The sequence below is a fragment of the Ictalurus furcatus genome, chromosome 12 (assembly GCF_023375685.1).
Source record: "Ictalurus furcatus strain D&B chromosome 12, Billie_1.0, whole genome shotgun sequence".
Classification (NCBI taxonomy): Eukaryota; Metazoa; Chordata; class Actinopteri; order Siluriformes; family Ictaluridae; genus Ictalurus; species Ictalurus furcatus.
In genome coordinates, this window is record NC_071266.1 from 3,012,966 (window position 1) to 3,037,104 (window position 24,139).

Below are 24,139 nucleotides of genomic sequence, written 5' to 3' on the forward strand. Positions count from 1 at the left end.
TTACTACATTTGTGTTCATTTTGACCACAAATTATGTGTTGTCATTTTAATCAGCAAGTGCAGCACAGCAAAAACAGACCTGGTGCAGACACAAATCGCTGCACTACTTTTCCGGACCGCTCCGGCAACGCACTGGCTGCGCCACATCGGTGTATAGCATGAATGCTCTAACCTGTTAACATGGGCATGTTGTGGTCAGGGAAGCGCTTCCACTCCCAGAAGGCCAAGACAGAGAGAATGAAGGAGGAGCTTCTTCCCACAGGCCATTCAGGCCCTCAACAAGGACAACACATAGACTAGCAGCTTGTACTTGTTTGAATTACACCTGCTACCTCAGCTTGATGTTGCACAGCATATATTGCACATACACCACTACACATATCTGCACTTTATTCAAAATACAGCCATACTGTTTCTCCACTGATCTTTGTTATATCATGTTTTTCCCTTTCCTACCTGTATATAAATTCTGGTTTATGTGAATTTTATTTTTATGCCACTCACAGCATTTAATTTATAATTAAAGTTAATTATAACCTATATGACTATTTTTTGATACCCCAGTGGAGACATGCCCCCCTTTACACAACATGTGGTCTGTGTCAGCTTTATGGAGTTATGACTCTCTAAATAAAAGCATACTTCATTTTTGAATTTAGGGGCAGTTTGTTTAGAAATATGGCAGATAAGGTTTTGTTTTGGAGCTCAGTAAGGCAGCATTTAGGCTGAGCTACTTTAGCAAAAATAAATAACAAACAAACAAACAAACAAATAAATAAAAGTGTGCCACTTATTTGTATCAGTTTAGCACACAGTAGCTGTTCAATCTGAATGTACTCATATTTGGTTGGATCCCTAGGAGGTAGAAATAGCATGGTGTGAATTCTTGCCTTGAATACCTTTGGGATGAATTGGAATGCCTTCTATATACATTCCTCATGAAAGCATTAGAACAGCAAGGCCAATATATTTGTTTTTGCTAGACACTAAAAGACATTAGGGTTTGAAATCAAAAGTATAAGAGATGACAGATCAGAATTTCAGCTTTCATTTCTTGATATTTACATATAGAACATGGCACACTGTTTGAAACCACTCAATTTTTCAAGTGATCAAAAATATTGTTTAAGCATTTAATAGCTCTGAATGTATACTCTTGGTGTGAGCCCTGGGTTTTGCCTGTGAAGATTGTATTTGTTGTTAAAAAGGATAAACCAACTTAAAGACCAGAAAGCTGTCTATGGGAGAAAAGGAGGGCATTTTGAAGCTGAGAAAAGAAGGAAAATTGGTCAGAATCATTGTACAAGCATTGGGAATAGTTAATACAACAATTTGAAATGTCCTTAAAAAGAAAGAAACCAATGGTGTACTAACAACCAGACATCAAACAGGTTGGCCAAGGTAAACAACAGCAGTTGATAAACATTCTGAGAGCAAGAAGAAAAACCCAAAAAACAAAAGTCAGTGTCATCTCCAACAACCTCTCAAGGGCAGGGTGAAGGTATCACAATCCACTGTGCAAAGAAGACTTCAAGAGCAGAAATATAGAGGTCATACCACAAGACGCAAGCCACTCATCAGCTATAGGAATAGGAAGGCTAGAATGGAATTCACAAAGAAATACAGAGATGAGCCACAAATGTTCTGGAACCAAGATTAATCTCTACCCTAAAGTGATGAAAAGGCCAAAGTATTGAGAAAGAAAGGATCTGCTCATGATCCAAAACATACAAAGTATTATGGCTTGGGCTTGCATGGCTGCTTCTGCAACTGGCTTACTAATCTTTATTGATGATGCAACTCATAAGCAGAAAGAATTCAGAAGTCTACATAAATATTTTCTGCCAATTCACAGAGAAATGCATCCAATCTAATTTGCAGCAAGACAATGACCCAAATCACACTGGCAACACAAGAAGGACTTTATCAAAGGAAAAAGTGGAAGGCTTTTAAGGCTAGTCAAGTCAGTCACCAGACCTTAAACCAATTGAACATGCATTTCACCTCCTGAATAGGAGACAGAAAAGAGAAACAAGGCAAGCCGACAGAGGCAGAGTGATGTTTTAGGCAATGTTCTGCTGGGTAACCTTGGGTTCTAGCATTCATGTGGCTGTTACTTTGACATGTAGTTCAGCAGGACCTCTTTCAGCAGGATAATGCGCCTGCAACACTGCCACACTGAAAGAAATGGCTTGAGGACCATGAGGAAGAGTTCAAGGTGTTGACCTGGTCTCCAAATTCCCCAGATCTTAATCCGATCAAGCAACTCTGGGATGTCCTGAACAAACAAGTCCGATCAATGAAGGGCCCACCTCACAACTTACAAGACTTATCTGCTGTTAACGTCTTGGTGCCAGATACCACAGCACCCCTTCAGAGGTTTTGTGGAGTCCATGCCTTGACGGGTCATAGCTGTTTTGGTGGCACAAGAAGGACCTACACAATACTAGGCAGGTGGTTTTAATCTTATGACCGATCGGTGTATATATTGGCTCTCACATGACATCAGTGCCTGACGTCAATAATACTCTTGTGGCTAACTGGGCAAATCCCCACAGCCACATTTCTAAAATCTAGTTGAAAGCCATTCTAGATGAATGGACTAAACTGCAGTTTTCTGCAGAAAATAAATGCAAAGTCAATTACAATTCCTTTGTTCTACAGACTACCGAAGTTAATGAAAAGTCAGTTTACAATGATATATTTCGAGCTGTTCCGGCAAGTGCACATATGCAGTGCTGCATGCACGGGTCACGACACCAATCAACGGCAAACCACTCACATTATCATGGTAACCTCTCGCGCCCAGATTCAAGCAGCTACCTATCTAGTTTGTGGAGATGGCGAAAAGAAAGAATTCAGAAGAGCATCCAAAAATTTCAACTCGACTGGTCTGAATTTTATTGAAAGCTTTGGTGCTCTACTGTGTCTGATTTGCACAAAATGTATTGCCTCATTTAAAAAAAATCAACAGTTAAGAGACATTTCGAAACCCACCATACCACTTTTGCAGCAAAGTACCTGGTGGGCGAAAGACAAAGGAAGGCATGCACGGAGCTCCAATGTAAACTGCAAGCCGGACAGCAGCAGCTGCAAGCAAGGACAGGGGCAACTGGAAGCCTGAATGCTCCAGCATGAATGCTTTGTTGGCTTATTTGAGATTGTAAGGCAAGGAAAACCTTTTACTGACGGAGGATATGTAAAGTCATGCATGTTGAGTATGGCAACTGAAATGTCTGCGGATTTCCTGAACAAGGAGAAAATCATTCAGAAAACAAAATACATGCCCCTGTCAGTCTGAACAGTGCTGAAAGTTCCCGACCCCTGGTGTATGTCACATTGTTACTGGTAAACTGTGATAATAAAATAGCAATATAACATTAAAACTACTGCTTCTACACAGCATATTCTACACACAGTTCTGAAATTTAGTCCCGTGTTATAAAATCCTTACTTTACTACTTTTGGATGAGTACTCACCAGGCCCTCCATGTCAGTCATATCAGGTGGGGCCATTAAAGACTGCACCATAAATTTGTGTTTGCTCTTCTCGTTGGGGTCATAGTCAAACGGCTGCAGCATAACTGCAAAAAAGACATCAAAAATTTATTTGAAAATGGCCAAAACAGTTTGACTACTAACCACTGAAGAGCCAATATGAGGGATTTTTTTCCTTCTACAATAAAATTCTGGCTATGGATAGCATTATTTTAAATCTGTAGCTGCGATGTTATCTGGTTACCATTACAGTAAGCTAATTTATACTGACAGTAGTCAATTTTACTTCTGCCTTTTTCTTGTGAATTTTAAATTAAATGTGACTTAAAATCAGGGTCATCAAAATGCAATCAAATTTTTCAAGTGATGAACATCAATTTGATATGATCATTTCAAGGATTATTTAATTAAAAAGTGCTAATTTTATAAAATATCCACAGTGCTCATCATTTATCAACACGTGTCTTCCTTTCAGAATAATTCATACAACAAAACCACAATTTACATGGTACAGGGTTGCCACACAGCAGGGTGGAAGTAACAAATAACCTTTAATAAAAAGAAAGGCAATATAAAAGCAAATTAAAATCTCAGTTGTCTATAGAAATGTAATGATAGTCATTATAATTGAGTAATTTTTGTTACCTCTGTCATTTGTCATTTTTTCATTTAAGCAAGCATTTTCATCTGCCTTGTTCATCGTTTAGTGTTGGCAATTTTCCACCCTGCTTTGTTTACATTCAACATTACTGGCTATTTTAAATCGTAGGACGATCTGGGTCATGTCAACTGAGCAGTACACAGAACAGATATGACAGGCCAAGGTGAAACAGAGACGCTGTATATAAAAATACAGTGGCAGGTCGGCATGGCCAAGTGTCAGTTGTGACGTAGAGGAGGCGGGTTGAACCAGCAGGTAACGCATGATGATTCTCACCTGTGTCTTATTACCGCCAAACTATTTATTTATGTTTCTTTGTGCTTTCGGTAGCTGCCATAAACAGCAAAAGAGAAAGTGGAATAGGGAGTGGAACCTGTGACATTTTTTGGTGCATTTTTTGCTGGGTTTTTGGAAGGGCACTGGAAAACAAATAAATAAGAGCATGAAACTGTGTCGAAAGCAGCCTGTCCGAGTCCGCTTTCCCACCCACACACGACAGGGTCCTATAGTGGTGCCGAAACCAAGGGAGAAGGTAACAGATGCCATCATGGAAACTTCTCCACTTAGTGAGTTCGTCAAGTACCAGCCTCCACCAAACACATCAGGCCCTACCCGACCTGAGCTGTGAACAATAGCAGTCATACGAGGCAACTGTGCAGGTGCAGGCTGAGAACTGACTGGTGCTCCAGATGTGTTGTAACCAGCCACGCCTGTAGCTGCAGCACCAACGCTTATGATGTCCTCCATGGACGATCCAGAGGCCTTTGTGGAGCTCTTAGTGTGCACGCTGGCCACCTGTTTGTAGTTTCGCAGCAGTTCAAGGACTCCTGTTGTTGGTGAATGCAGACTGAGGGGCAGGACACCAAGAGAATTCTCAAACTGGTAGTGCTGGAGCAGTTCATTGCATGGCTCCCTGCAGAAACTGTGGAGTGGGTTCAATGCCACCAACTGGCATCCCTGGATGAAGACCTCCAGCTAGTAGTGGATCACCTGGTGGTGACTCCGGTTTATCTCTCTTTGTGTCTCTCCTCCTCCTCCTCCTCCTCCTCCTCTCTCTCTTCCCCCTCCAGTTCCAGATCCCTGTGACTGATTTACCAGGACACCAAAACCATCCCCTGGAACCTCATGGAAGCAGGAACACTGATTCAGATCCCTGACAAGCTGCAGGTCACCCCGATTGAGCAGGAACGTCAGTGAGTATACAAGGAAGTATACATCAGGTATACATCAGCCCACTACCCCTCCACCCTTTGCATGAATTCCCCGTGCGGATTTCCCCTTGGAGCAGCCATGAGGCATGCCTTTGACCAAGGGAGAGTAATTGATGGTCAGCAAATTCAGACTAATGTAATGCTTTAACCATGTATATTTTTCAGTAATTAAGCATAGGTTATATAGAGTGATGCAGGACACTCCAAACAAGGAAGAGATGACCCAATTATTGGTACCAAAGAGCCGTATTCATTCCAGCTCATCATAATCCCATAGCTGGGCATTTGGGGGCAGGATAGAACACTAACCCATCTCATGGCCCATGGCTCATTGGCTGGGCATTCACAGCGATGTTCGCACATGGTGTGCGGCATGTTGCGAATATGTCAGCTGGTGAATCTGCTGACCACCTCAAAAGCGCCATTGTGCCCCCTTCTATTGACTGAGTTCTTCTTCAAAAGAATTCATCCTTGACATGGACAGGACTCGCAGCAAATCCAAAGAGATGGGCAGGTGGAAGTGTATCTGGGCTTCCACTTGAGCCATGGGTAGGTGTGTCCCCAAAGTAATAAGACAGCGACAATTTCAGCCTCCCCAAGAGCCAAAAAATTTAATTGGGGAGGTTGGGTTTAATCGGCTGCAGTACTCCTTCCCACCAATACATGCCAGGGTCCTACACATACTTACTCAGGCCTAACAATAAACAAGGTGGTAGTAACTAAAATTACCTACTGCAAGCAATAAAGGAGTCACAAGTAATAAAAATTATGCCCTTCAAATGACAAACAAACGCTTAAATGATACAATAAAATAATAAATGATGATGGAATCATCTAAATCGTCTAAATGCCAGTTTTAAATTCAAATGTCATTCCAAATCAATCCTATAAATACAGGGGGGGAAATAAGTATCGAATGCGTTAACATTTTTTTCAGTAAATATATTTCCAATGAGGCTATTCACATTAAATTTTCACCAGACTTTGGTATAAACTCAAGAAATCCACATATATAAAGAAATCCAAACACTGAAGTTCATAAATGAAGTTATGTGTAATAAAGTGGAATGACACAGGAAAAAAGTATTGAAGACGCTAACTGAAATTTGTTTAATACTTATGGGAGAAGCCTTTGTTTGTAATGACAGCTTAATGACGTTTCCTGTATGAAGAAATTAATGGGCCGCAGTATTCAGGCGTGATTTTGGCCCATTCTTCTAAACATATTGTCTTTAAATCTTGCTCAATTGAATTCAAGTCAGGTGACTGACTGGGCCATTCTAACGCTTTTATCTTGTTTCTCTGAAGCCAACTGAAAGTTTCCTTTGCTGTATGCTTTGGATTGTTGTCCTGCTGGAAGGTCCACCCACGTCTCATCATCATCCTGGTGGATGGCAGCAGATTCTTCTCAAGAATCTTTTGATAAAGGGCTCCATTCATCGTTCCTTCAATTATATGAAGTCTGCCAGTACCATGTGATGAAAAACAGCCCCACATCATGATGCTTCCATCTCCAAACTTCACTGTTGGTATAATGTTTTAAGGGTGATGTGCAGTGCCATTTCTTCTTCAAACATGGTGTGTAGTATGACAGCCAAAAAGTTACATTTTGCTCTCTTCTGACCAGACTACACTCTCCCAGTATTTCATAGGCTTGTCCAAATGAGTTGTAGCAAACTTTAAACGAGCGTCGACGTGCCTTTTCTTTAGTAATGGAGTCTCACGGGTGAGCATGAGCAGTGGAGTGCATTGCCTCCAGTGGTAGCTCAGTGGTAAAGGTGTTGATCTACTCCTCAGAAGGTTGTGAGTTCAAAACCCCAGCACTGCCAAGCTGCCATTGTTGGGTCCTTGAGCAAGGGACTTAACCCTCGGTTGCTCAGATGTATGAATGATATAAATGCAAGTCGCTCTGGATAAGAGCATCTGCCAAATACCATAAATGTAATGTATTGCCTATTGTTTTCTCTATGACAATGGCACCTGCAGCCACCAAGTGTTTCTGGAGCTCTTTCTGAGTGGTCCTTGACTCTTGGGCTCCTCTTCTGACTATTCTTCTGACTCCCTGGTCAGAAATCTTGCAAGGAGCTCATGTGCATGGCCGGTTGATGACAGAGTGATGTTGCTTCCACTTGCAGATAATGGCCCCAATGGTGCTTACTGGAGGATTCAGTAGTTTTTAAATACATCTGTATCTGGTTACATGAATATATTTTGCAGTAAGAAGGTTGCAAAGGTCTTGGGAGAGCTCTTCGCCCATCATGAGATGTTTCTTGTGTGACACATTGGTAACGAAAAGTCTTTTTATAGACCATCAATTTACTAACCCAGTTGATATTAATTTGCACAGATAGGAGGTATAATTACTTTTTGCAGCTGGTTCCTTGCTTTACCTTGCCTTGGAGAACTGCTTTTTCTTAGCATGTTCAATAATTTTTCCTGTGTCATTCCACTTTATTACACAACTTTATTTATGGACTTTAATGTTGTGAATTCTTTATTTGGATATTCGGATTTCTTGAGGTAAGACCGATGTCTGGTGAATAACCTCACTGGAAATGTATTTACTGAACAGTGTTGACACATTCAATATTACACACATACAATCATTTCCCCCACTGTATCTGCGTAGGACAAAGTCAAAATCTCTTAAGGCTAAATTCATCAAGCAATGTCCAATTAAATTTTATTTATATAGCGCTTTTTGTCACACATTTTGTGGACATTGTCACAAAGCAGCTTTGCACATATCCGGATATAGATTTAGATTTATCCACAAGCCAGAGTTGACTGTGGCAAAGAAAAACACCCTGAGATGATATGAGTAAGAAAGCTTGAGAGAAACCAAACGTTTCCAATATATTTGGGAAATGAAGAACCAAGGGCTTCAATGTATATGCCATTTTATTCCTATGTTTATTGGAAATAATTATAATTAATTATTATAATTATGAGATAAAAAAAAGCAAACGTTATTCTCTGGAATTTACCTTAAAGTGCCAGCTGCCTCTCTCCATCAAACAAGGCAACAAAAAAAAGCAATGAGTTTTGGATCGAATACTCAATGTTAGTCTGCTATTTTGATTCAAAGCCAGAGGAAAGAAATCTAGTTGCAGAAAGGAATAAAAGAGGACAAAAAGGAAAAAAGGTACTACAATTTTAAAAGATTTATACGAACAAAGTAACGATATTTCTGAGGTGGTGTCTAGCCTAGTGATATTGCAAAAGATTGCAATACAGATGTTCTAACACTTCCCAGCTTCAGGTAGGGAATGAGGAAGCTGGAGGCAGGCTTAGAACAACTTAAAAGGCACTTTATTCTTTTACTATCAGTTTTCAACGGTTTTATTTTATACACACACATAGGGCTCTGTGCTGGGTGGCTTTCTCTCTCTCTCTGGCGGAAAACTGAAAGCACAAAGAGACAAACAAATCAGCTTTCACTAATTACATGCAGGTGAGAATAATTACACGCTACCTGCCGGTTCAACCTGCCTTTTCTCCGGCCAGAGACACTGGATCATGTCCCAGCTGACACATACCCCCACTGCCCAACTTAGGCTGGGGAGCCATCTGGCCTGTAGCTGACTCCCCCACCCCAAACACCCCCCTATCCCCCACAATGAGTACATTTACTCATTACGTTACTTCTGTTCTGAAAACATGCTTGGGAGAGCAAAAACTAAAAGTTGTGTCCCAAATGAAGCACTGTACACTTACACTATGCACTACGAACTCTATTGTCTAGTGTGTGAATTGTAGAAAGGTAATATCATCTCAAATGGGACACTAACAGGTTTTTTTTTACTAACCGGAAGTATAAGCCGCTTCCTAGTGGACAGCGCAGGACGTCATACGCACGCTAGCACCCAGAATCACCGACAATGACTTTCTTCAGTTTACTCTTTATGTCGACGTTAACTTTTATTCCCAACATGACCCCAGTCTGCATCAGACGGAGGTGAAATCGTCATGTGACTGAGGAAGAATGTTCTCTAAGGAAGGGAGCATTTTATATTAAGCACCACGGAGATCAAACAGTGCTGCACAAGCACAAAGTTATGTTTATATCCAAAATGCTCCAAAATATCCAAAATGTGTAAGGGGCAGGGGAAACTGGTGCAAGCTGCTTAAAAGGTTTAGTTTAATGTAAGTTTATTGTCATTATATGGTGTATTTGCACGCTTGCAGTGTAAATTCTGTCGTTTATTATAATGGAAGTGATCTGTTAATAACGAGGCTGCGTTGTAGACGCGGTGATACAGATTGGGAGTGTGAGTAAAATCTGTAATGTCTAATTAAAACACTATGATCAAAAGTAAACAAGTAAAATAATATGTCTAAAGGCAGCAAGTAACAGAAATCATAAGGTGCGGTGAAAGGTTTTATTATTCATTTAGGACTGTAGTTTAATTCGGTGCTTTTTGTGCATCCATAAAAAATAATGCATAAATACGATTTTATATATTATATAAATAAATATAAATAAATAAATAAATAAATAAATAAACACACCCATTATATATATGTATGTGTGTGTGTGTGTATATACACACACATACACACACACAAAAATGTAGTTTATTTATTTTAGTTAATATTATATACACAAGTGTTTATGCACTATTTGTTATGGATGCACAGAAAGCACCAAATTAAACTACAGTCCTAAATAAATAATATATATTCTAGTGTGTGTGTGAGAGAGAGAAAGAGAGAGAGAACTGGTAATAGCATGACAAAAGTTTGCATTCCTAGTTCAGGGTTAGAATTTGGAGCAAAGAATCCAAAGGCACTTTCATCGACTAAGCTCCGTAAATGCATAGCAACACTGTCCATTGTTCTGAACCTAAATAATACAGAATTGGATCAGCTGGCTGACTTTTTAAGGCATGATGTGAGAGTACACAGAGAATATTACAGACGTCCTGAAGGCACTCTCCAGATGGCCAAGATAAGCAAAGTTTTGATGGCATTAGAGAAAGGAAGACTTGGGGAGTCCAGTGGAAAGAACCTAGACGAAATTGACATTGATCCAGATGGTATGTTGGATGGAGTTTCGAAATGTATATGATTAACATATGGATTTATGTGGTGTCTATTATATTATCATTGTAGTAGTTGTTTAAATAGAAGCTGTACTTGTTCAGAGTTCAGATTTGTCAAGGGATCTGTCAGGAACAGAGAATGAATGAACAAATGAAGGTGAGCTTCACTCCCTTATATACACAGAGCCCATGAAAAGCACTCCTGTGTGTTTTGGGGATGTTTTTGTCTTCATGGTGTAGTTTTTGCCCGGAAACATCCTCATCAGTGACTGGTAGAGTGGCGTAACCAGTGGCATTGAGCATGCATTGATGGTGCCTGTGGGGCTTGTTACTGTTGAGCCTTCTGGTGGTGTTGTAGGCTTAATTCGGTGAAACACCAGATAAGATGGGTGTCTACTCCAGTGAAAAGCCTGTGATGTGGGTGGCTCCAAAGTAGGTTTTATCTATTGATAGGGCAAGTATGTTATATGGGAGACGGAAAGTTAGCTAGGCCTTTATGTAATCCCAAATGACTTGGTACATGTAAATAGCATCTTAACATGTATAATTGTATCCACAACCACCTAGCAACACCATAGTGACCACATTTTAATCTCCACAATCACTGTATTCTTCAGAAAATGCACAACCTGTAGTTGTTATAGTAATAATAATAATCCTTAATCGTTTAGGATGCATTCAAAAAGAGTGCACTTGTTCTGTGTTTAAGTAGATATTGAGGCAGAACTGAAACCAGCTACAGAGCAAGCCCAGGAAACCTCATCTGAGCAAGCAACAGAACCAACCAGTACCACATCTGTTCCCAAAGGTATTGTCTGATAAACAAACAGGATTGTTTTCATGAAATTGAAAGTCATTGTATGTTTTGACTAACTTTGTCTTGCATTTGTTCAGGTGTTAAGGTGGTAAAGAAAAAGAAATGGGAGACCAGTGAAATGAAAGCGGTTGAAAAACATCTGTACAGGTTCATCAAAACTTGCAGTGCCAGGAACAAAAAAAAAACATTGTGAGGCCTGTATAAAAGCTGAGCCTGTTGCACTGAAAGGCAGGGATTGGTTAGTTGTTAAGTTGTTTGTGAAGAATAGAATCACTGCTCTTAAAAGGAAAATGTAACCCAGAAAAAAGTCTGCATGGTTTCATTTGCACAGATCATTGGTAGTTTTAGTTTATTATTATTATTATTATTATTATTATTATTATTATGACGTTTAAGCCTGGAAATTTGTATTGTACAATTTTATTTTTTTCTACTTTTTTACATTTAATTTGTGATGAACTTTTGAGTGTTAATTAGCAACTGCCTTAAAATACTATCTGTGCAAAAATACTGCCTTACAAATGGCAAATGTTTAAGATTAAAAATAAAAGGCCTGTTGTTATTCATGTGCCAATCAATTATCTTGGAAATATGCATTATAGCACCTTCCCAATTGTTTGTAAATTGTACTTCATTTGGGACACAGCTTTAGTATTTACTCTCCGAAGCGTGTTTTCGAAACAGAAGTAATGTGATGAGTAAATATGTCCCGTTGCCGCGCGCAGACCATCTAATCGATAATGAGATTCATTGAAAATGATTTTCATAATCGATTATTATCGAATAGTTGTTGCAGCTCTAGTGCGTTGACTTTTCTAAAGTCCACTGGGCTGCTCCAGTCACTGGGCAGCTGCGTACAACCACACCTGGAGGAGTCTCTGGTGTTCTATGAGGTCAGTGTGACCAGATAGAGGCAAAAACACAGACAAGTCTTTTTGCAACCTGGAAACCTGTGCTCTCTCAGGGACGGTGAGAGGTGGTCTCCACAGGGAATCGGAGTGAATTGGGCCCAACTTTTTAGACTTACCTCTGGTCCCAGCTCCTCCCTCTCAGGAACTACTATCGCCAGAGCCAAAGGAACCACCTCTCACCACAGTTTTAGGAGATTTAGGTGGCAAATTTGAATTGCATCACTTCTATCTGCTCACGTAATCTTATAGTCGAGTTCTCCAACTCGCCATGTGACCTCAAAGGGTCTTCGTGAGTAATTTACAAGTCAACGTGGGTAATAAGATGTGCACTTTCTCTCCCGGTGGAAATTCCCATAGTTGAGTACCCATTATACAGCTGGTATTGACGTTTTGATGGCTGTAGCAAATTCTCCTGTGAATCAATATAATCCCCAATAATTCGTAAAGTTTGCAAAGTGTTCGTGACATGAACATAGTGCCTAGATCAGTCAGGATCTCTTTCGGGATCCCGACTTGGACCGCTACGTGGTGATATATTACACTTCTTCTGGACATCACAGTGAATAATCCACCAGGACTAGCACCAAGCAAGATCCTCACATGCACCTTTCTAATGGCCCAACAAGGTCCATACCAATTCTTTCGAGGGGGACCTCGATTAATGGTAGTGGGCACAATGGAGCTTTTGGGGTGGCCGGAAGATTCACAAGCTGACATTTGCAACATGCTGCACACCATCTGCAAACATCGCAGCAAATGCCCGGCCAACAGAAATGGGCCATGAGAGAGTTCAGTGTTTTATCCTGGACTGGATGCCCAGCGATTGGATTATGGCAAGCTGCCTGGAATAACAATTCCCAACGGCTCTTCGGGACCAACAACTGGGTCGTTTACTCTTTTGTCTGAGTGTCCTGCATCACTCAGTAGAACTTATCGTTAATAATCGCGAAGTAGGAAAAGGAGAACGTTGGGCTGAACTCACTGACCAACAAATACTTTCAGTTGGACAAAGGCGTGCCTGAGGGTTTTGTCACAAGTCTGCTCCAGAGGTAATTTCCCTGATGGAAATTTCACATAAAGTCTGGGGAAACTCGTGAATATCCCCCTGCACACGTCACCATCACATCACCAAATCGTGCCTGCTTACATCCTGAGTCCACCATGGCCTGATGTGTACTCCCTTGTATACTCACTGACAAGGCAATACGTTCCTACTCAATCGGGGAGGTCTACGGCACACCCGGGACCCAAATCAGCATTCCTGCTTCCATGAAGGCATGTTTATCTTGGAATTGCCTGGCTTCCCAACCGTGCCGGCAGACCTGACTGGACTGTGCCTCAGTCTTCTTGGGCATGGATGGTTCTACCTTTGTGGAGAGAAAGGGAAGGAGTGGCAGACACCCTGGGGTCCAGAACTCGTTTCAGAGGAATTGGCCCTCATTTCAGCAGTGCAGGGACGGTGAAGGGCGAGGAGAGGAGGGGGAAGAATGAGAAGGGAAAAAAAAAAAGAGAGAGAGAGAGAGAGAAGAGGGGGGCTCGTCTGTCACCGGATAAGGCGCCACTGGTATAACCAGCTGCATCGACTCACCTAATGACGCCGGACACTGGCATTGGACCCACCCCGCCGTCCCGATGGAAGTCTAGCAATGAAAGGCTCCAGCACCATAAGGTCGACTACTGCTTTGGCTTCGTGTCCCTCTGACAGTAGCCATCTTCGGCAGGCGTCCTGGAGCTGCTGGGCAGACATGAATAGATGGCCGCACTTGGAGTGGCAGCGAGCAGAAATGCTGACAGTGTTGTTCAGGGTGCGGCCAACCCGTTCCAAAATCGCCCACTTCAGGGACAGGTACTCCAGCAGGTTTAGGAGCCATTTGTCCATGGGCTGGGCTTCCCTGGACAGGAGTAGCCCACTTGCTGGACCAGGCTCTGGAGTACCTACCGGTCCTCCGCCTGGGGTTCGAGTAGGGCCTGGATGGACTGCTCCTGGTCTTGTCAAAGCTGAAGGAGGGCCTGGTGCTGGGTCTAGTGGCGGCTGGTGAGAGACCTGATCTCGGCCAGTGGTGAGGATTCCGTGACGGTGCTTTTTCCTCAAGCCCCGGGTTTCGGCATAAGTGTAACACTCCCCAGGTTCGGTTACGGAATGAGGAAGCTGGTGGCAGGCTTGGAACACCTCAAAAGGCACTTTATTCTTTTACTTTCCCCTTTTAGCAGTTTTATTTTATACACACACACGTGCACACACATGGCTCTGTGCTGGGTGACTTTCTCTTTCACTCTCTGGCTTCTCTGGAGAACAACTGAAGGCACAAAGAGACACAAACAAATCAGCTTTCACTAATTACAAGCAGGTGAGAATCATCACGTGTTACCTGCCAGTCCAACCTGCCTCCTCTCCGTCCACAGCCGATGCTGGATCACGCCCCCGCTGCCACAAATGTATTGCTTAAACTAGCATTTGTGTCATAGCATCACATCACAGAAACTTGTGTTATGTTCCTCCATGCGGACCCTTTAAGTTCTCTGATATTCCCTGTGCCTTATACATGTGAAGTTTTCCAAGGGTCCAACTGTTGGTCTTTAAAAGAGTTACATATGCCCAGCTAAGATGCAGATTGCAATAATAATAAAACTATAAAAAAAAAAAAAGGCTACATTATGACAAAAAAGCCCTACATTGTGGTATTGCAAACATGAACTGGTCTTGTTAATTGTTCATGTAGGAAGGAAGACATTTTAAAATGTTGCAAATGAAATAACTGCACTTGAAATAAAATCTGCAAATGAAATAACTGAATGCAAAGTGATACCTACTTAAACTGGTATTTAAAAAATAGCCGATTTTAATTTCAGTGTTTTGATGCAAGATCAAATCAAATGAATCAAGATCAATAAGCAAATTAAGCTCAGTTGGATCAACTGAATTATTTACCAGAGACATTAACTGAGGTTCCAGCTTCAATCACTCCACTGTTTGGACGCACACAGTAGCGACGTGGTGCAGTTGTTTTCACTTTAAAGCACACATTTCTATCTGTGGGGTTAGCAAGCTTTAGAGTCGTAGTCACCACATCTGTAAATGGACCTAAAAACACAGAAAGAGGGCAATTAGATTTTTGCAAAAGCTGCAATTGGGTGAGTACACAGTCCATTACATTTTTGTCGATATGTTTATTCGAATCACTACTATAGTATATATGATTTATAGATCATAAGGTTGTGGAATAACGATACTGGCCTGCACAGAACCCTGACCTCAAACACATTGAACACCTGAACATCTGTGTATGGTCATAAGAAAAAGAAAGTACACCCTCCTTCAATTCTTTGTTTTTATTAAACTTATATATTTATAGAAAATACTAGTGAAGACCATATTTTTAAATCAACAGTTGACAAGAGGACATAAATTAATACAAACCAAACAGCCCTGTGTAATATTGTTTATTACAAAGAAAAAACCTGCTGTTAACAAAGTGCATTTATTTTTTAATTAAAGTGCATAAAATTATAAAAATCAAAAGATTTGACCTAGACTCAGGCCAGGTCCAGTGTTCTTGATCTGACCAACTGTTCTGTTCTGGGAAATAATTCTTTTGTAAGTTGTTATGACTAAAAAAGTCAGTTTTTGCAAGCAGAAGCAAGTTATAATTGTCTGATTAACTGAATAGGATGTGTTTGAGTAAGTTAATTAGTCACTGTTCAGCTTCAGCTCACGCAGCTTAAACAAGTCAGTCCGACATTACTGACTAGGACTAGATTAAGTGAAACACTAGAACTATTCTTTCTTGATTTTTTTTCCTTCAAAATACATTGTTAGTGCATTGTTAATATCTTGCATCATTTTTTCAACAGTATGTTTTAATTAAAATCAGTGCTAGTGCTCGCTACACATCTTAAAATCAAATTCACAGCTTTTGCATTCAAACATGCATTTTACCTTAAATTCAACAAATATTTGAAGTTTAAATTGAAATATGACAGCCCTAGATCAGACGAGAAGACAGAAGCAGAGCATAGGGCTAAAATGTTGGTGACATTCATTCTTACGTAATCAAGCACCCATGTAAACACAATGGGCAACATTGAGGTCAGCAAAAATGATCGAGGTCATGTCCATATGACTGTATGTCTGTATACAGTGCATCCGGAAAGTATTCACAGCGCTTCACTTTTCCCACATTTTGTTATGTTACAGCCTTATTCCAAAATGGATTAAATTCATTATTTTCCTCAAAATTCTATAAACAATACCCCATAATCACAACGTGAAAGAAGTTTGTTTGACATCTTTGCAAATTTATTAAAAAAAAAAAAAAAAAAAAAAAAAGCACTTGTACATAAGTATTCGCAGCCTTTGCCATGACACTCAAAATTGAGCTCAGGTGCATCCTGTTTCCACTGATCATCCTTGAGATCCTACAACTTGATTGGAGTCCACCTGTGGTAAGTTCAGTGGATTGGACATGATTTGGAAAGGCACACACCTGTCTATATAAGGTCCCACAGTTAACAATGCATGTCAGAGCACAAACCAAGTCATGAAGTCCAAGGAATTGTCTGGAGACCTCCAAGACAGGATTGTATCGAGGCATAGATCTGGGGAAGGGTACAGAAATATTTCTGCAGCATTGAAGGTCCCAATGAGCACAGTGGCCGCCATCATCCATAAATGGAAGAAGTCTGGAACCACCAGGACTCTTCCTAGAGCTGGACACCAGGCCAAACTGAGCGATCGGGTGAGAAGGGCCTTAGTCGGGGGGGGTGACCAAAAACCCGATGGTCACTCTGACAGAGCTCCAGCGTGTCTCTGAGGAGAGAGGAGAACCTTCCAGAAGAACAACCATCTCTGCAGCACTCCACCAATCAGGCCTGTATGGTAGAGTGGCCAGACGGAAGCCACTCCACAGTAAAAGGCACATGACAGCCCGCCTGGAGTTTGCCAAAAGGCACCTGAAGGACTCTCAGACCATGATGAAACAAAGATTGAACTCTTTGGCCTGAATGGCAAGCGTCATGTCTGGAGGAAACCAGGCACCAGTCATCACCTGGCCAATACCATCCCTACAGTGAAGCATGGTGGTGGCAGCATCATGCTGTGAGGATGTTTTTCAGTGGCAGGAACTGGGAGACTAGTCAGGATCGAGGAAAAGATGAATGCAGCCATTTATAGAGACATCCTTGATAAAAACCTGCTCCAGAGCACTCTGGACCTCAGACTGGGGTGAAGGTTCATCTTCCAACAGGACAATGACCCTACGCACACAGCCAAGATAACGAAGGAGTGGCTACAGGACAACTCTGTGAATGTCCTTGAGTGGCCCAGCCAGAGCCCAGACTTGAACCCGATTGAACATCTCTGGAGAGATCTGAACAGATCTGGAAAGCTCTCCATTTGTAAACAATCCTTCTCAATGTAGAATGGTGAATTTCAAATTGTTTGGAGATTGCCTTGTAACCCTTCCTAAATTGATGAGCATCAACAATTGCTTCTCTGAGGTCATGGCCAACATCCTTTCTTCTTGGCATGATGTAGACTCTTGCATGCTCCAGAACACCAAAGTGACAAAAGTTCTGCTTTTATAGAGGTAGTCACACTTCTTGATGAGTAATTAATCTTGTGCATTTCATTAGAAACACCTGGCTCCTAATTACTCTCTTAATGCTTGTGGAAGTAGGGAGGGTGTACTTATTTTTCCCCCACCAGGTTTCTGAATGTTGGTTTACTTTTTGGGAAAAAATGACTACTTAAAACAATATGTATTTCAATTTGTAGTCATCTAAGGTTGTTTGTTTATTTACAGAAGTTGGTAAGGACCACACAATTGCTATTTAGGCCCTGATATATAAAAACATAGAATTGAAGGAATATGTACTCCCCCCGTGATGACTGCACTGTATGTTACTGCACCTGTGACAGAAAAGCATATATACAGTTCCCTCCAAAAGTACAGGAATGGGAAGGCCAATTTGTTTTTTGCAATACATTGAAGACACTTCATTTTGAGATCAACCGATGAATATAAGATGATTGAAATCAGGAAATTAAAGGTGAAATTTGGATCTATGATTTCGATGTGTTAAATTTTTGTGTGAACTGACACATTTTTTAAAGTGATCAAAAATATTGGAATAGGTGTCTTACAGGTGTATATTCTTGGTTTGAGCCCTGGGTTTTGCCTGTGAAGACTGCATTTGGATAAACCAATATGAAGACCAGAGAGCTGCCTGTGGGACAAAAGCAAGCCATTTTGAAGCTGAGAAAGAGGGGAACTCTATCCTTGCACAAGCATTGGGTATGGCCAATATAACAATCTGGAATGAGCTGAAAAAGAAAGAAACCACTGGTGTACTAACAACTAGGGATGCACCGAAATGAAAATGCTTGGCTGAAGCTGAAACCGAATATAATGAAAAACTTGGCCGAAAGCCGAAGGCCGAAACCGAACACGTTTTTTTCGCGTTTTTTCCATTTATTTTGCCATTTTCTTCACCACTGCATAAATTAAATCGTCAAAATGTGCTTTTTACTATTTTGTCTTGCTTTTCAAAGAAAAAAATCAATTACAAAAACTACAATTTCAAAATATTTATTTAACACTGAACATTTTTTAAAATTCCAGCAGGCATAGGCTACCAACAAGGCACAATATAACTTTAAATAAATAAATGAGTAAACTAAAAATATTTTGATGTGATCATCTTTGAGCCCCCCTTGAATAGACTATGTTAGGCCTATAACTGACTGCTGAAAGAATGTAACACTCTGTAGCCTACTACAAAAAAGTGCGTTAAAAAGTGCATTGACAAGAGCGCAAAAAATGGTTATATTCGGTTCTATACGGCTGATTATATTGGGGATATATACCGCTTGTGTCCCTGTACACCTCGCGGAGTATTATAGATACGTATTATAGTATATATAAATACGTCTTTACCCGCTTCCGTACTCTACTCCCTTACGTCTCGTGACGTGCAGAGTACTCCGGAACAGAAACAAAAAAGTAAACATCCAAAGAGCACGTGCGTCATGCACGTAGCGCGCGCCCCACATCGAGGTCGGACATTCACGAGTCTCACTCTGGTTGCTAGGCTATTTGGTCGCGTCATCAAACACGCTATTGTTCGGTCAAATTTATTCTGCATTTTCACTTAGCAACCAAAATTATTCGGCCGAAAATAGCAAAAAAAGCCCTTTCGGTGTTCGGCTGAATAATTTTGGTTGCCGAACATTCGGTGCATCCCTACTAACAACCATACATAAAACAGATCAGCGAAGGAAAACAACAGAGGTTGGTGACAGAACATTGTGAGAGCTATGAAGAAAAACCCATAAAACAACAGTCAGCAACAGCATCCACAGGGCAGGGGTGAAGGTATCACAATCAACCGTTCAAATACATTGAGAGCAGAAATATAGAGGCCATAACAAAAGATGCAAATCACTTAGCAATGATAATCAAAAGGCCAGATTGGAATTCAAAGAAATACAGAGACAAGCCACAAAATTTCTGGAGCCAAGATTAATCTCCACCAATGGAAAGGCCAAGTGTAATAGAAAGGTCAAAGTGTGGAGAAAGATCCAAAACATACAAGCTCATCAGTCAAGCATAGTGGAGGAAATGTCATGGTTTGGGCTTACATGGCTGCTTCTGGAATGGGCTCATTAATACTTGGTTGGAAGGTTTTAGACTGGCCAAGTCAATCACCAGACCTTAAACCAATTAAGCGCACATTTCACCTCCTGAAGAGGAGACGGAAGGACCCCCCAAAACAAACAACCAACACCAGGAGAAACTGTGGTACAAGCCTGGAAAACCATCACAGAAGAAACACGCTACAGTTCATTGTTGATCAGTGTGTCGCCAATGCAGTTATTGCTAGCAAGGGATATGCAACCAAATATTAAGTGTTAGACTTAAAGTAAATGTCTGTTCCAATACTTTTGCACATCTAAATATTTGGTGGTCTGCATTTTATAATTGTTTAACACATCTAGATGTAAATATCAGGAAATAAAAGCTGAAATTCTGATCATATTAATCTCTTGATCTGAAACCCAAATGTCTTCAGTGTATAGCAAAAACAAAAGAAGTGGCCTTGTTGTTCCAATATTTTTGGAGAGGACTGTATAGAGGGCCATATATATTTGGACACTGAAATGGGTATTGTAATTTTAGCTATCTAGTTATACTGAAATTAAATAATGGATATGCGGAGTGCAGAATTTCAGCTTTAATCAAAGGGTATTTACATCCAAATCAGACGGACCGTGTAGAATGTACAGCACTTTTTATACATGTTTCCCCCACCCTGTTTAAAAAAGACATACATTAAAAAAAACTGAGAATCATGAATTAAATAGCCATTTTTAGTAGCTGGTTGCAAATCATTTGCAGTCAATGGAACCCACAGACATTTCCAAACTCTGTATTTCTTCCCTGCTGATGCTCTACCAATCTGATGCTCACTGAAGTGCCGTGCAATACGTTTTCATGCATTTGGCTGAATCAGAGAGGATATAGCCCTATACACTTTAGAATTCATCCTGCTCCTTTTAGGGACCCAGTTCCATTAACAGCCATACATGCTCACACCACAAAATGAGGTGGTATGTTTCCAATCATGAGCAATACTTTTCCTTCTCCATGCTCTTCTCTTCCCATCGTTCTGGTACAAGTTGGTCTTTGGCTCATCTGTCCATAGGATGTTGTTCCAGAACTGTACAGGTTTTTTGTTTGAGATGTTTGCCAAAATCTAATATGGTCTTCCTCTTTTGAGGCATACCAATGGTTTACATCTTGCAGTAAACCTGCTGTATTTAATCTGTTGGTCTTCTCTTGATTGTTGACACATACGCCTACCTCGTGTTTGGTGTTCTTGATCTGACCAACTGTTCTTCTGGGAAATAATTATTCTGTAAGTTTTTTTTTGTGGTCTTTCGGGCCTTTTGGTGGTCCTGACCTCAGCAGTGTGTTCTTTCTCTTTTATCAATATTTGATTTGGCCATATTTAATGTTTTGCTATCTTTCTGATGAGTTTGTTTTGATTTTTCAGACTATGATTGCTTGCTTTACTGACAGTGAAAGCTCTTCTTAATTAATATACAGAGTTAACACCAACGGATTCCAAATTCAAATGCCACACTTGAAATCAACTCTAGACCTTATATCTGCTTACTTGAAAGTGAAATAATGAGGAAATACAGTGTTTCCCACAGGGGCATAGTACCGTTTTATGCAGGAATGAACAAAATTCCACCTTCACTGTTTGATATTATTTTTCTACGTAATTAATTCTGACAAATTAATATCCAATTATGCATATAGGCAAACGTGAACAACGGCCCATTTTCATTGGTCATGTCATATTTATTTGGCTCCCAAATGCATGTGTTAATCAGAGTTGGGAGGGTTACTTTAGAAATGTATTCCATTAGTTACAAATTACTTCGTTAAAAAATAATTTAATCAGTACCACAATCTAAGTATCACAATATGAAAGTAATGTAATTTGATTACTTTTGGATTACTTCAAAGTCACATATGTAAATAAAGTCAAGAGAAAAGCAATATGATCTAAAATATTTTTATTTAGAGCTTAAAAACATGTTCAATGTTTGGATTTGTTTTAATAAAATAAATAAATAAATAAATAAATGATTACTGTCGGGCACACGGTGGCTTAGTCCGGGGTTCAATTCCCGCCAGGGCCGTGTGTGCGGAGTTTGCATGTTCTCCCCATGCTGTGGGGGTTTCCTCCGGGTACTCCGGCTTCCTCCCCCAGTCCAAAGACATGACAGGTATAGATCTATATCAAATCTCCCTTTTTTCTCCCCAAGATATTAGAAAAGGTTGTAGGTTGTAAGTACTTACATAGGAACAACATACATGAAATGCATCAGTCAGAGTTTAGGCCTCATCATAGTACAGAGACAGCACTAGTTAAAGTAGTAAACGACCTACTACTGGCCTCTGATCAGGGTTGTGTCTCTTGACCTTAGTGCAGCTTTTGATACTATTGATCATACTAATCTCCTTGATAGATTAGAAAATGTTGTTGGCATTAAGGGAAATGGCCCTCTCCTGGCTCAGGTCTTATTTGACCATTTGCTATCAGTTCGTAGATGTAAATGGCGACTTCTCCACGCATACTGAGGTTAAATTCTGTGTTCCACAAGGTTCTCTTTTACGCCCACTGCTTTTTACTTTATATATATAAGTATACTTATATATGAAGTATAGAAGTAAGCTTTCTGATCACATATTAAGTCTGGATGGACTTTCTGTTTCGTCATGTAGAGCAGTAAAAGACCTTGGAGTGATTATTGACTCCAGTCTTTCATTTGATGCTCATGTAGATAATATCACTAGGATAGTCTTCTTTCATCTCAGAAATGTTGCTAAGATAAGAAATATATTATCACTACATGATGCAGAAATATTAGTTCATGTTTCGTCACCTCTAGGGTAGATTATTGTAATGTCTTACTGTCTGGATGTTCCAGTAGGTTCATAAACAAACTCCAGTTAGTCCAGAATGCAGCTGCTAGAGTCCTAACTAGAACCAGAAGATACGACCACATCACCCCGATCTGATCAACACTGCATTGGCTCCCAGTGCAATCACGCATTAATTATAAAATACTATCATTGACCTACAAAGCACTAAACGGTCTCGCGCCTCAGTATCTAAGCGATTTTCTGGTTTTCTATGATCCGCCACGCCTACTTAGATCAAAAGTTGCAGGCTATCTGTCGGTACCTCGAACAGCAAAGGCTACAGCAGGGGGAAGAGCTTTCGCTTATAGAGCCCCACAGTTATGGAATATCCTTCCAATTAGTGTTCGGGACTCAGACACAGTCTCTGTGTTTAAGTTTAGGCTTAAAATTTATTTGTTTACTCACGCCTACCCTGAGTAGACTTTCTGTTATGCTAAGCACAGTCCTAACAATCTCTCTCTTTCCCTCTCTCCTTCTGCCGAGCCACACACAATTTTATGGAGATACTAGAGATCCTGATCCTTTCTGATCTCCGGACCTGCCTGCTCCGTTCGGATGCCCTACCTCTGGATGGAGTGCTCATCTACTCCAATTCCAGATGGACACACTCACTGTGGTTGTTGGGACTACAGGTGCTTCTAAAGAAAAACAGATTTCATATAAAACCATAATGAACTTTCCTTTACATTTACACTATCTTGTTACCCAGATGAGGATGGGTTCCCTTCTGAGTCTGGTTCCTCTCAACATTTTAGGGAGCTTTTCCTCACCACCGTCACTACCGGTTTGCTCAATTGGGATAAATTCGCATATTTAAAATCTGTATACCATGTTTATATGTTTCTGTAAAGCTGCTTTGAGACAATGTCCATTGTAAAAAGCACCATACAAATAACATTGAATTGAAAAAAGTATAACAATAGGCCCAAAGGCAGAGAGTCACAGAAACCATGACATGCAGTAAAAGTGAGATTTTATTATTATAAATTTAGGACTGTAATTTAATGTGTTTTTTGTGCATCCACAAATAAATAAATAACCAACCAAACAAAAAACATACACACACTATACACACACACACACACATTATATATATAAAATCCAGCAGCTGTCTATATTGTGTTATGTCAAAAGATTAATTTCTTTGATTTTAAATGAAAAAAAAATTTAATCCTGATAGTATTCCTTTTTTTAGCAAAATGTACCTCTAATCTGATTACATTGTTTTTGTATCCTGATTATGTAATGCCATTACATGTATTCCATTACTCCCCAAGCCTGGTGTTAATCCAGATCTGTTATTTTCATGTTGGCACATTTCAATTTCATAGCTCCACCTAACGTACAGCACAATACCACAAATACAAAGCAAAAAAGTTATCCAATACCAGCTGGGCCTGTGTGAAAATGTATTTTCCCCCGTAGTTACTAATTCCCCAAATCTATGAAACTGCATTCATAATGGGGTTCAGATGGACTAGATGAAACCAGGACTGA

The 24,139-nt window shown here is 40.4% G+C and overlaps 1 protein-coding gene across 2 annotated transcripts in view; it reads right to left on the reverse strand.

Annotated features, from left to right (window-relative positions):
- Positions 1–24,139, reverse strand: part of vapb (VAMP (vesicle-associated membrane protein)-associated protein B and C) — a 42,510-nt gene that overhangs the window by 12,511 nt on the left and 5,860 nt on the right. For both annotated transcript variants that reach the window (XM_053637685.1, XM_053637684.1), the window contains exons 2-3: positions 15,073–15,225; positions 3,481–3,584 (exon numbers count right to left, since the gene is read on the reverse strand). In XM_053637685.1, the coding sequence (XP_053493660.1) occupies positions 3,481–3,584; positions 15,073–15,225 (257 nt within the window). The remainder of the gene's footprint in view (positions 1–3,480; positions 3,585–15,072; positions 15,226–24,139) is intronic.